Source organism: Octodon degus, unplaced genomic scaffold, assembly GCF_000260255.1.
Source record: "Octodon degus isolate 3935 unplaced genomic scaffold, OctDeg1.0 scaffold00169, whole genome shotgun sequence".
Classification (NCBI taxonomy): domain Eukaryota; kingdom Metazoa; phylum Chordata; class Mammalia; order Rodentia; family Octodontidae; genus Octodon; species Octodon degus.
In genome coordinates this window covers 5,537,564-5,550,010 of record NW_004524745.1, presented here as the reverse complement: position 1 = coordinate 5,550,010, position 12,447 = coordinate 5,537,564, and the positions used below count along the sequence as shown (strand labels likewise).

The 12,447-nt window shown below is 35.5% G+C and overlaps 1 protein-coding gene across 1 annotated transcript in view; it reads right to left on the bottom strand.

Moving 5' to 3' along the window:
- The window catches only part of Tmem232 (transmembrane protein 232), a 254,152-nt gene that overhangs the window by 199,877 nt on the left and 41,828 nt on the right, over positions 1-12,447 (bottom strand). The window contains exons 6-7 of the mRNA XM_023703402.1: positions 11,122-11,288; positions 266-420 (exon numbers count right to left, since the gene is read on the bottom strand). Of these exons, the coding sequence (XP_023559170.1) occupies positions 266-420; positions 11,122-11,288 (322 nt within the window). The remainder of the gene's footprint in view (positions 1-265; positions 421-11,121; positions 11,289-12,447) is intronic.

Here is a 12,447-nt window from a genome sequence, read left to right as displayed (position 1 = left end):
TTTTTTTGCGGTACTGGGGATTGAACTCAGGCCCTTGCGTTTGCCAGGCAAGCATTTAATCTACTGAGTTATCTCCCCAGCCCAAAGCAAATTATTGATAATATAAACTAATAAGGAATACGTAAATTGCCTTTATCTATGGAACTGATAATATATTTTTTTCATAGTCAACTGAAGGGTGATTGACATTTAAATACAAAGGCTGTTTAACATTTACACACAAGTTTCTCCACGTGTTTGTCTGGATTCATGGTCTCGCTCTTACCAGCATTTCTCCTGCAGCTGCATTTTATGCATGGCGAGATGCTCAAGCACGTTCTTCAGCTGAGGGCTGCTGCTCTGAACACAAAACCAAGCAGCAACGCAGTGCCAGAGCAGGGGGCTCACTTCATGTCCTCCATGATTACTCTGCAAATGTGCCTGGAATTCGGATTAAAATTATTATCTGGGAAAGAGTTCTTTGACTGAAACAAACATGAAAACAAATTTTAAATGCACATTCTGCTACGCTTCATGTTTCAGTAAGGAGAATAATTACACTGGCATATTTTTGTAAGTATATATAATTAACCTGAACCCAATGTATATATTTTCACACAGTACTTTCAGTGATACGAATTTTATAATCAGACAAAAATCCTCCATTTTCTAAGGGACAACTAGATATATTTGTTTTAAACACTATGTGACTTTATTCTCCCTGATACTAGGAGAAAGGTAAACAGGAGAAATATGAACAAAGATCTAACAAACTAGATTTTAAAATGTGAGTTTCTACTTCTAAGGAACAGAAGACTTGCTTTACAGGACATGATTAACATCTGATAAGTATTTTAAGGTCTGTTAAAAGCTACAAACTCAGGTAACAAATAAGCTGTTGCTTATTTTTTCTCACAGTTCTTCCTGACAGTTTTATAGATTTCATTGTCCTCCCAAAGTCTTTGAGATCCAACAGTGACGTGGTACTCTCCTTGAGGCCTTGCCAACTTGAAGACACAAATATGAATTCTGCTTTATGTGACTAAACTGTTAACCTACCTGATATTTTTTCCTGTTAAAAAACTCATAGACTATGAAGGACTCCCAAGATTTTATGGTATAAAATAACACCACAGTGTCAAAGAAAAGATAACACTGATGTTGATCTCCTTCAACTAGAAGAAAAGAAATGCACACCTAAACCCAAACAAAGTCGTGTCAACTTTCTAGTGAACTGTTAGGTGAATGCCACAGATGTATATTAATTCACTTTATGTCAGGAACTCAGGGAGACACTGGAGGTAAAAGCCTAACAGAGACAACGTCCTCACAAGCCTACTGGCTCTGGAGAACAATACTACTAAAAGGAAAATGAAAACAAGTCTTTGGAATGTTAAGCTATTCCACAACAAAGCTCTACTGTAAAATTATGTGAGGCACAGACTGAGACATGCTGACTTCAGTAGATGTACACATAACTCTATTTTCTGCTTTATGGTAAAGCCCATCCAAATAGCAGAAGCCATGTAACTGAAATTCTCTTCTCAGACTCCTGTCAGTATCTCATCCTGGATGCCTGACAGTGGCAAACTTATTCTGAAAAAATAGGTGAGTAGATCTATGTTTGAAACTTCACATTGGCTTGTCTAATTTATTCAAAACAATTTTTTTTAAAAAAAATCACATATAGTGCATGACTACATAGACTTCTTAAAAGTCAGGTGAAAAATTGTTCTGCTAACACACTTATGTTCCATCACCAGAGATAATTCCTGGAAGCATCTGATAAAGAAAAGATAAGGACTGAGACAATGAACAAGATTTACATCTTATTTTCAGTTTCATATGATGCTATTTTTCCTCATCATTGAGAAAGAGAAAAAGCAGCTTTTGACATCTGGGATTGATTCGACATTATGTTATTACAGTCTGCTCTGGCACTCACAGTCAGCTCATTTTGATCCCTTGTTAGACAAAAACTTACAAAATACCACCACAAGCCAGACACAGTGACGCGTGCCTGTAATCCTAGTACCAGGGAGGCTGAGGGAGAAAGATCACTTTCAAGGGTGAGGCCAGCATGAGACGTGGAGAGTTCAAGGTCAGCTTGGAACACAAAGTGAGACTCAACAATAAAGTAACTGTTCCTTCTCTTTAAAAAAAAAGAAAGCAATAGAAATTAGTAGTACATTTATCTTAGCTATTTTATATATATATATATATATATATATATATATATATTTTCCACTTCTTCCTTTTCTCCTTCCTTCATCCCAGTTGTTCTTTCTTATTGAGGGCTTTCTCTCCCTTTCACAATATGCACTGTACATTACGGATTTTATATACTCTTTCAGTTTCTTACGCTGGGGGGAGACAATACCATGTTTACACATGCAGGTCTGATTTATTTCACAGATGAGTATGAATTACTAATCTCTGTTGGTTTATTGAAAGTAAGGTTAATATTTAAACTTTTGACCAATTTTGCATGTTTATATCTGGTCATCTGAAAAACTACTTGCAAGACAACAATATGAAATGTAACAACCATTGTTGAATTCCAATCATCTTGATTTTTAAAATTCTGTATTGTTTCTAATTTTTTAAATTATTTTATTATCTTTAAAATAAAATTAAATAAATTAAATTAAAACCCACCTCAAATACTATTACTGAAACCATGATAAGTACACAAAGTCATTTGACAATATTTTCCTTAAGCAGACACAAAAATAAACTCAGTATCCCACATAATAATCACAGAATTGCCCCAATAACGTAGAACCCAGAAGGAAACCCTGCTTCTGTGGCTTCCCCGAGCTCAGATCCTATCACATCTGATGCACTCCAAGTCTCCTTGCTAAGACATCTCATGGTTTTCTATGCTAACCCCATTGCCCAGCCTCCAAGAAATAAATAAAACCAAGTTGCCTCATGCAGAAGTACTCCTGTTGACTTCTGGCTTAAGGACATTAGTGTCACCAAAAGCAACTTTTCCAAAATTAATTGAATTTCTATAATCACTATTGTCATAAAATTTAATAAAATACAATGATTACCAGCCTAGTACGGCAACAAGAAGCAATGGTTTGAGAGCAAGTGGTTTACTTCTTTGCCTTTCCACTAACTCAGTACTACTAAGATGTGGTTGCAGATAAGTATCATCTGCTACTGCTTAAAGGAGTACAGAAATTAAGGCTCTATGTGTAGCAATTTTTATAACAATTTGACAGCAAACCTATATACATATTCAGTCTGATAAAAATTAAAATATATTTATAAGCACTGAACACAGCATTAAATAATTCTAATAGAACATTTTCCCTCTTTCTCCTTCCTTCTCTTCCTTCTTTTCTTTTTGTTTCTGTTTTTTTTTTTTTTTTTTTTTTTTTTTGGCTTGTCTTTTAACCATCACTTTCTGTACTGCTTTCATTTTCTCTCTTGTGGTGGGCTTCTGGCTGCAGTGGTATACCTTGGACTTGGCAAAGCCCACCTACACAAGGGTTGCTAGTCTGCTATATGAAAGTTCTGACAAGTTTTATCAATTCAAGATAAAACCATCTTGAATTTTATTAAAATTTAGGTGAATCAATTCTGAATGATTGACTTGATTCTCTTTAATAAGAGAAACAAGTTTTGAAACATACACTCTATTTTGGCTGTTCACATTCAGGTCTCTGAATTTTATGCCACTTTTTGTCATTTGGGGGCTATTTGACATTGTACGTGAATACAATGTCATGAAAACAAACATGTTTCCTGGATAATGGGCTATGAATCACAGGATAGTGCTGCTAATGTTAAAGAATTTATAATCCAATTTACAGTACACACTTACAATTACGGTATAACACAAAATATCCCAAACTTAGATAGTGCTTTTGGACTCCTAAAGTGTCTCAGAGTGAGACTGTTAATCATATTACAATATAAACTGTTTCTGCTAGTTTTCTGGAAACAATTTGTGCTTCAGAACAGATGAAACTAGGTAGTAAGGGACACAATATGTTTTAGCTCGGTTTAAAGCTACCTCTCTAAAAAACTATGTTGCCATTATCATGTGACAACTATGCTTAGAAAAGCCAGCTTTAGTACTGAGCAAAAGACAGAGTGTAAACTCAATCCAGTGTTCTGGCTCTGCAGGCCACAAGCTCACTAAAGTGTACTATTTGTCAAAGTCAATGAAATTCCTGTTTTTTAATAATTAAAAGCAAAAGCCTTCCTTATATGATAGAATTTGTGTTCTTTAGTAATTATAACCAAAAGACTCAAATTATTTTAGTAACTGACACTCATATAAATGGATCATCAGTAATGAGCTAAACATCTAGGTCTATGAAGATTTTTAAATAGATGCAGGGAAAAAAGTACTTTTCTTTATTCTATAGTTAATGTTAGAAAATGCCTGAAAGAAACACAGAAGACCTGTGAGGTCACACAAGAAACGGGATATTTCTTCAATTACTTTAGTGTTTCAGGTATGATATGTTAAAAAATATGCTTTTTAAAAACAGATTACTACTTATAATCTATAAAATAAATATACAGCCCCACCCCTGGGGTGTGCTGAGATGGCAATTGAGACTGCAAGTGGTGGCGTGCACCTGTAATTCCAGCATTTGGGACGCTGAAAGCAGGAGGAACACTATGAGTCTGATCTGTGTGGTGAGACCCTGTAGACCCTGTACTAAATACATAAATAACTAAATAAATAAACATATAAAATATTGAAAAAGTTAAAATTTCAAAGTGATCATTGTCTCCCTTTTGAAAAAATTGTGAGGAATGGAAAAATGACATTACTTCAGAGACTACAGTCTGTCTTTCAAATCACACCAGTTTATAAAGAACATGCACAGAGATATTCAACAAGGCTGACTAGAGGAGCCACACTGAGCTGAAAATCACTAAAAACATAGGTAATAGGAGGAAAGGGAGGGAAACATCCTGACACCCAAATCATTCTGAAATAAGAAATTTGTATGTGAAACACAACATAGACATGAGACTTTATAAAACAGTAATCTAGCCCCTGGGGCTGGCAGTGGATACCACCTGCACGCCAAGCAAGCTTCACTGCGCCATGAAGTCTCCAAGAAATGGAGGGCCTGCAAAAGCATGGCTAACTCAAGCCAAATGGGACAGATTTGGGATACAAGGCCCCTGGCCTCTTGTGCTTTCCCCTATATAGAGGACAGAGCAGCTTGGCAGCAAATTTTGTCAGCACTACTCCCTACCCAGAGGCCTGCCAGCTTCTCTTTTGTTATGTGCTGCAACTGAAATCCCTAACAATAACAAGGAGAGAGACCACACTGAAAGAGATCCATGACCCTTCCTGCCCTGTTATCAGTCAGATGGCCACAGAAGCTCAGATTTAAACAGCAGTGGCACTCCACCACTACCCGGTGTGAGAGAGGAGATTGAGGTGGGCCAGGCAACCTTGGGCTGCTTCCCCGGAGGGCAGCAGAAGCATTAAGCCAGTGACCACAGTAGCCTGGTGGTGCACAACATTGGCGGCAGCAGCAAAGATAGTGAGTGGAACAGAAGAATCCCTCCAGCCCTTCAACCAGTGAGGCTTGGTTGCTACCAAAGCACTATAGCCCTCCCTCCAAAGCACAGATCAAAGTAGGATCCATTATCTCTGAATCAACAGCAGAGCAGAGAAATAGGCCACAGCGCCCCACCCCAATCCAGTGTGAGAGGACAGAGTCATGCCAGTGGAAGTGGAACTCAGAAGGCTGGTCTCACAGGGAGGAGCCAATTGTACACAGTGGGAGTGGTCTTGGGCCATCTATGTCTGAGGGTGCTATAGCAATTGTGAGAAACAGAGACAAACAGCTTTTGGAGGGTTATGTGTTTTTTTGCGTTTTTTAGGTTGGTTTGGTCTTTATTTTTGTACTTGTCTAAAATTTGTCTTCTTTGTCTTTTTCCTCAACTATCTCTCTTGGTTTTATAATATTTCCACGTAAGTGACCATCCTCTCTAGACTTCTAGGTCTGCCTCAATAACTTTTTACTTTCTCTTCATTCTCTCTCGCCTGCCGTCTTCAGTTTCCTAAAGCCTGGATGGTCCTTTGTCTTCCAACCTGGCTTCTACTGTATTTCTCTTCATTTACCTTTCTGTTTTCTCTCCTTCCCCTCTTAAATTTCCATATCACAGGGTAAAATCATTCTACCAAGGGGAATCTCCTTGTGTACAAGATCCTGAATGATGGTGGACTTGATTATATTGCTGTAGCTTTGCCCCTATGGTTAGCTACCGCAGTTTGTCAAGTTTTAGGCTGTACTTGATGTTATTGTCATTGCCAATTTACTACTTAGCCAGGATAGCATATGAGACATTCCTCCTTGTAGGGCAACACTGTCATTAGCTGCAGTCATAACCATCAACATAATGCAGTAACAAAGGACTGGGTGCTGGGCCAAATAAATAGCAACTTCTCATAATTAACAAAGAAGGTAGGTAGGGTTTAGGGACAGATACAAAGACCAAGAACCACCAATACCTACAAGACATCTCTGAGGAACAGATATCCCTTAGGGAAGCCTTGATACTAGTGATAAAGCTATCTACTATAAAAAAAAAGTTACAAGCATCAACACAGAAAAATAAAACAAAAGAAAATCAATAGAAAATGACAAAAAGCAGAAGCAAAATGTAACCCCAGACCTCCAGACACCCAAGACAAAGAACAACTAAAGAAATTCATGATCACTAAATCAGCTCTACAAAATGTTCTGAAAGATACTTTAGAAAGAGATAAAGACTACAGTCACAAAAATTCCAATAGAAAGAATCCACCAGGCAAGACAATTAACAGAGGGTAAATACAGCAGACCAGTAGAAGGAAAATTAGGTAATCAGGATAAATCAATACATATCACTTATAACTATCAACATTAATGGTTTCAACTCACCAATCAAAAGAAACAGACTGGCAGAATGGAACAAAAACAAGATTCACCAATATACTGCATACAAGAAACACATTTAGCCTAAAAAGAAGTCCATAGACTGAAAGTCAAAGCATAGATAACAATATTCTTTTTAAAAAATAAAAATTGAAAAATACTCCATGGAACAGGAGCGTAGAAAAAGGCAGAGGACCTACAAATTGTATTTACGGACAAAGTAAACTTCAATCCAAGACTGATCAAAAGAGACAAAATGTCACTAAATATTTGTTAAGGAAAAACTTCAAGAACAGATAACAATCATAAATATATATGCACTAAATACCAGTGCACAAACTATAAAAAACAAATATTAGTGGACATGAAAAATCAAGCACTAAAACAGCTATAATGGGGGACCTTAACATCCCATTGTAACAAATAGATCAAACAGATAAAAATCAACAAACAAGGAGCCAGGGAGATGGATCAGTAGAATAAGCACTTGCCTGGCAGGCGCAAGGGCCTGAGTTCAATCCCTGGTTCCGGAAAAAAAAAAAAAAAAAGATATAAGAATAGAACCAAACCTGTAAACAAATGGATCTAGTAGATGTCTACAGTGTCCCACACTATAATATCAGAATACACATTCTTCTCAGCTGCACATAGGACACTCTTCAAAATAAACTACATACTAGCTACAGAACCCCTAAAGTAAATGCAAAGGGATTGAAATTATCCTATGCACATTATGAAACCATAGTACAATCAAATTGGAACTCAATGGCAAAAGGAATCACAAAAACTCTATAAACACATTGAAATTAACACATTACTAAACAACCAATGGGTCACAGATGAAATTAGAGAAGAAAATAAATAGTATATACAATTAAATGATAATACTGATGCAATACACCGAAATTTATGAGACTCAAGGAAAACAATCCTAAAAGGACAATCTATAGCAGCAACCTTTCTTACCTTGAAAACAGAATGAGTTTAGATAAACAACCTAATGTTGAACCTCAAATTTCTAGAAAGAAAAGAACACAAGCCAAAACCTTGTATAAAGGAGGAAATTATAAAGATCAGAGCAGAAATTAATACAACTAAGATGAAGAAAACAATACAAAAAATCAATCAGTCAAAGAGTTGGTTCTTTGAAAGATTAAATAAAATTTATGAATCCATAGCCAACTTTATCAATAAAGGAAAGAAAAGACTCATATTTATATAATTAGCAACACAATGGTAAAATCACAATAAACCCTGCACAAATCCAGAAGGTCATTAATATCAACTTTGAAAAACTTTAATAAGATGGAAAATATAGACGAAATGCATAGATTCCTAGATACATATGAATTCCCAAAGTTGAATCAAGAAGATATAAAAATTCCAAATAGCCGAATTTCAGTCAACAAAATTGAAAATGTAATTAAAAACTTACTAACAAAGAAAAACCTGGGTCCTGAGATAGTTGCTGCTGAATTACAAAAGAAATACATAGAAGATCTGATGCCAGTATTTCTCAAACTCCTCAATGAAATTTAAATGAAAGCAAGAATCCAAAGTGATTCATGGAAGCACATATTATCTTGATACCAAAACCAGAGAAAGATCCAATCAAAAAAGGGTACTGTAGGCCAACCACCCTAATGAACATAGAAACAAAAATCCTTAATAAAATGCTGGCAAACAGAATGCAGCAAATCATCAAGAAGATTAGATATTGTGACCAAGTAAGATTCATCTCAAGGATGTAGGGATGGTGAACATGTACAAAACACTAAATTTAATACACTATATTAAGAAAACCAAAGATAAAACTCACATGATCATCTTGATAAGTGCAGAAAACTCATTTGACAAAATCCAAAACCCATTCATAATTAAATCCCTGCACAAAATTAGAATAGTTTTTATCGCACTCTGATAAAAGCTATCTATAACACACCAACAGTCAACATCATCTTAAATTAACAAAAACTGAAAGCTTTCACTTTAAAATCAAGAATAAGACAAGGATTTCCACTACTACCACTCTTACTCAACATAGTTCTAGGAACATTTGCAAGAGCAATTAGACAAGAGAAAGAAATAAAATCAATAAAGATAGAAAAGGAATAAGTTAAATTATCATTATTTGCAGAGAACTTAACACATAGAAGACCCAAAAACTCCACCAAAAGATTTCTAGATTTAGTTATCAAATTGAGTAGTATAGCTAGATACAAAGTCAACATTCAAAACAATAGCTTTACCCTAAACAAGTAACAAATTTACTGGGGAAGAAATTAGGGAAACAATCACTATTACAATAGCATCAAAAATAATGAAATTCTTAGGATTCTATCTAACAAAGGAAGTGAATGATCTCTACACTGAAAACTACACTATTTTGAACAAGGAAATTAAAAAGAATATCAGAAAATAGAAATATGTCTTCTGTTCTTGGATAGGATATAGTGAAAAAGGTCATATTTCCAAATTGTTATATAAATTTAATGCAATCTCAATAAAAATACTATTAGTATATCTCACAGACCTAGAAAAAAAAAATCCTAAAATCCATTTGGGACCAGAAAAGACCTAGAATACTTGTGAGAGGAAAGGGGAAGCTGAAGGCAGAGAAAAGGAAAAATGAGAAAATAAGGATAAAGTGGGAACAAAGCTTTGTAAATAAGAAGAAAAGAGGAATTGAAGGGAGGGCAAAGGAATGGGGAAAATAAGAAAAATCAAGAAATATCATGAGGGCCGGCAAGATAGCTCAGCTGACTAAGCACTTCTTAAGTAAGCACAGGGACCAGTTTTAATCACTGGCACCACATGTCACACTGGACCTGCCCCAGGTGTGCTGAACCAGCGATGGAGTCTGGGTGTGGCTGTGCATGCCAGTAATCCCAGCACTAAGAAGGCTAAAAACAGGAGGATCATTATGAGTCTGAGCTGCTTAGTGAGACCCTGCACACACAAAAAAGAAAAATCACATACAAATACAAATTCCCTATGATGAATGTGATCATTGTGTATATCTAAATGTTATCAATAAACCTCATGATAATAATAAAACATGCTCAATTATATGTCTCTTATGCTTGTGCTTGCCTAATTGTAGCTTATTTCATAACAAGAAATTACATAAATAAAAGAGATATTTATCTAAGGTGACCACTTATTTCAGTTTTATTGTTGTGAATGATTTTCTACAATTTATTGGTAGTGCCTTCTCAAATTCATGAATTGACCACTAGATATTTCATACTTTTAAGATATAAGATAGCTCAGTGGAATAAGTGCTTGCCTGTCAAGCGCAAGGTCCTGAATTCAATCCCTGATACCACCAAAAAAAAAAAAAAAAAAAAAAAAAGATTCCTAGTGAATCTCAAAGCTGTTCTGGGTCTCTTTTTAGGGCCAGCCAGATAGCTCAGCCTGCTCAGGCAGAGTGCAGTGGCTGGGGTTCGATCCCTGGCGTGCCATGCCGGCTCCACCCCCAGGGCGCACTGAGATGGCACTTGAGATGGGGCGTGGTGCCGTGCACACCTGTAATCCCAGCACTTGGGAGGCTGGAAACAAGAGAATCACGGAGTCTGATCTAAGTGGTGAGACCCTGTACACCCTGTAGACCCTGTTCTAAATTCACAAAAAAAGATGTAATAAGTGTCATCTCTTAAATTTCATTTGTGAATGTTTCATGAATGCCATATAGGAAGTTTTTAATATTAATCTTATACTTAGCCACAACTAAATAAAATTATTACTTCATTAGGAGAAAAAAAGAAGAGATATTTACATACTAGTATCATTTTTTTCTTCTAATAATTATTTGAATTCCTCATCTTGAACTATATTTTAAAGTTTTTAATTGAATTTTAGAATATTACAAATGAGTTGTGGGAGCATGAAATATTACACTTGTTTCTTCATTTTATATATGTTCTTTGGAATGCAAATAAAATACTTAAAAATATTAATTTATAAATCAGTGTAAATTTTGTTGTGATTCTGAATGAATGGCTGACATGGGACCTATCTGGAAGAACTCTCATGGCATTTCTCCATTCAAAACAGTAGTTGTGCTGAAGTTCCCTTCAGAAAATGCGCAAATTGCTGCATAAAATAGCAGATACTGCCCGAGCACCCCGCCCTGCTCCCCACCAGCTAAAGGCATGTTCAGCAAAGGCTGCCGAATTGACAGCCAAATTATCACAGGCGCAGGATAAAGCCACCGTATCAGATTACCTACCGTATCAGAATCTGTGTTCTCAAATCCTTCCTTTTTTTCCACAATGCAAAAAACTGATCCAGGATAGAGTTCTTTTTCACATATGATTTGTAACGTTTTCAGCATGAATTGTATATTTGAAAAGATATTTGGATACTTGTGATATGACTCTCTAGAAGCGAAAAGTGCTATTGTAAAAAAAAAATGTGGGAAATGTTTGATTAATATATCACATTGTATTTCATATGTCTTTTCAGTATTAAAGTAAAATAAAGTTCAGTACTTAGGTGCTGAAACTGTTTTACATTTCACAATCTGGTGAAGATTTATAAAGTTATGTTTGCCCCCTGGTGGTGTAAAAGCAAACTACATGGTAAATATTGTTTAAAAAAGAACACAGAATAGTATTAAAACAATAAATTATGAATGATACAGAGGTTCACTAAACAAAATAATATGAATTTGGCAGTATCTTTAATATTGTATAGTGTTCTTTTCAAATTCGTTCTTCAGATTATCAGATATATGCATGACAAATTAGAAGAATGATGAAAAGAAAAAAATACAGAAATTAAGAGAAAAAGAAAAAAATAGAAAAGACTAAAAACTAAGCATTAACATTAAGAATTAATTAAGCATTTTCACAGACCAGCAGAAATCCACAATACAATTATCCAAACCATTCTGCTTACATACATAAATATATCTCTTTCCCTCCCTCCCTCTCCCATCTTTCTCCTCATCTCAGTAATAATTAAGGCATAAGATTTTATATAGTTTAGAAGAGGCTTGCATAATGGCTGAAGTCCCAATTAAATATTGCTTCTGATCAAGAATGCTTGGTATCTTCCAGCTGAAAATAAATCAAGTTATAATAGATATTCTATTCAGAATAGATACTTTAAATTTGTCATCTACAATCAACGCCAAACTTCTAACCCAATATCTCTAATTTCATTCCTTTTCAACTTGTTATTATTGATTTGAAAGCACATATCTATAAACAGGCCACAGTTATGCCACTTGACATAACTGTTAATAATAAAACACTGTGGTATTTAAAAGAACCATCTTCTTTGGGTTCTTTTTATAAATGCATTGACAGCCTTTGAGTTTCATTCCACTCACACAGTGGAAAAATTAATGATGACCATTCTTCTACTAGTTAGCTACACAGAAAGGTAACAGCTGCTGGTGATGCTAAGCAGAAAACAACTTCTTTCTAAAGATAGAAGTGTTCCCTAAAGCTCTACATAACATTGGTAGAAGACCAATGAATGAAGCATGCAGAGGGAGAGACAGAGACACAGAGAGAGAGAGAGAGAGAGAGAGAGAGAGAGAGAGAGA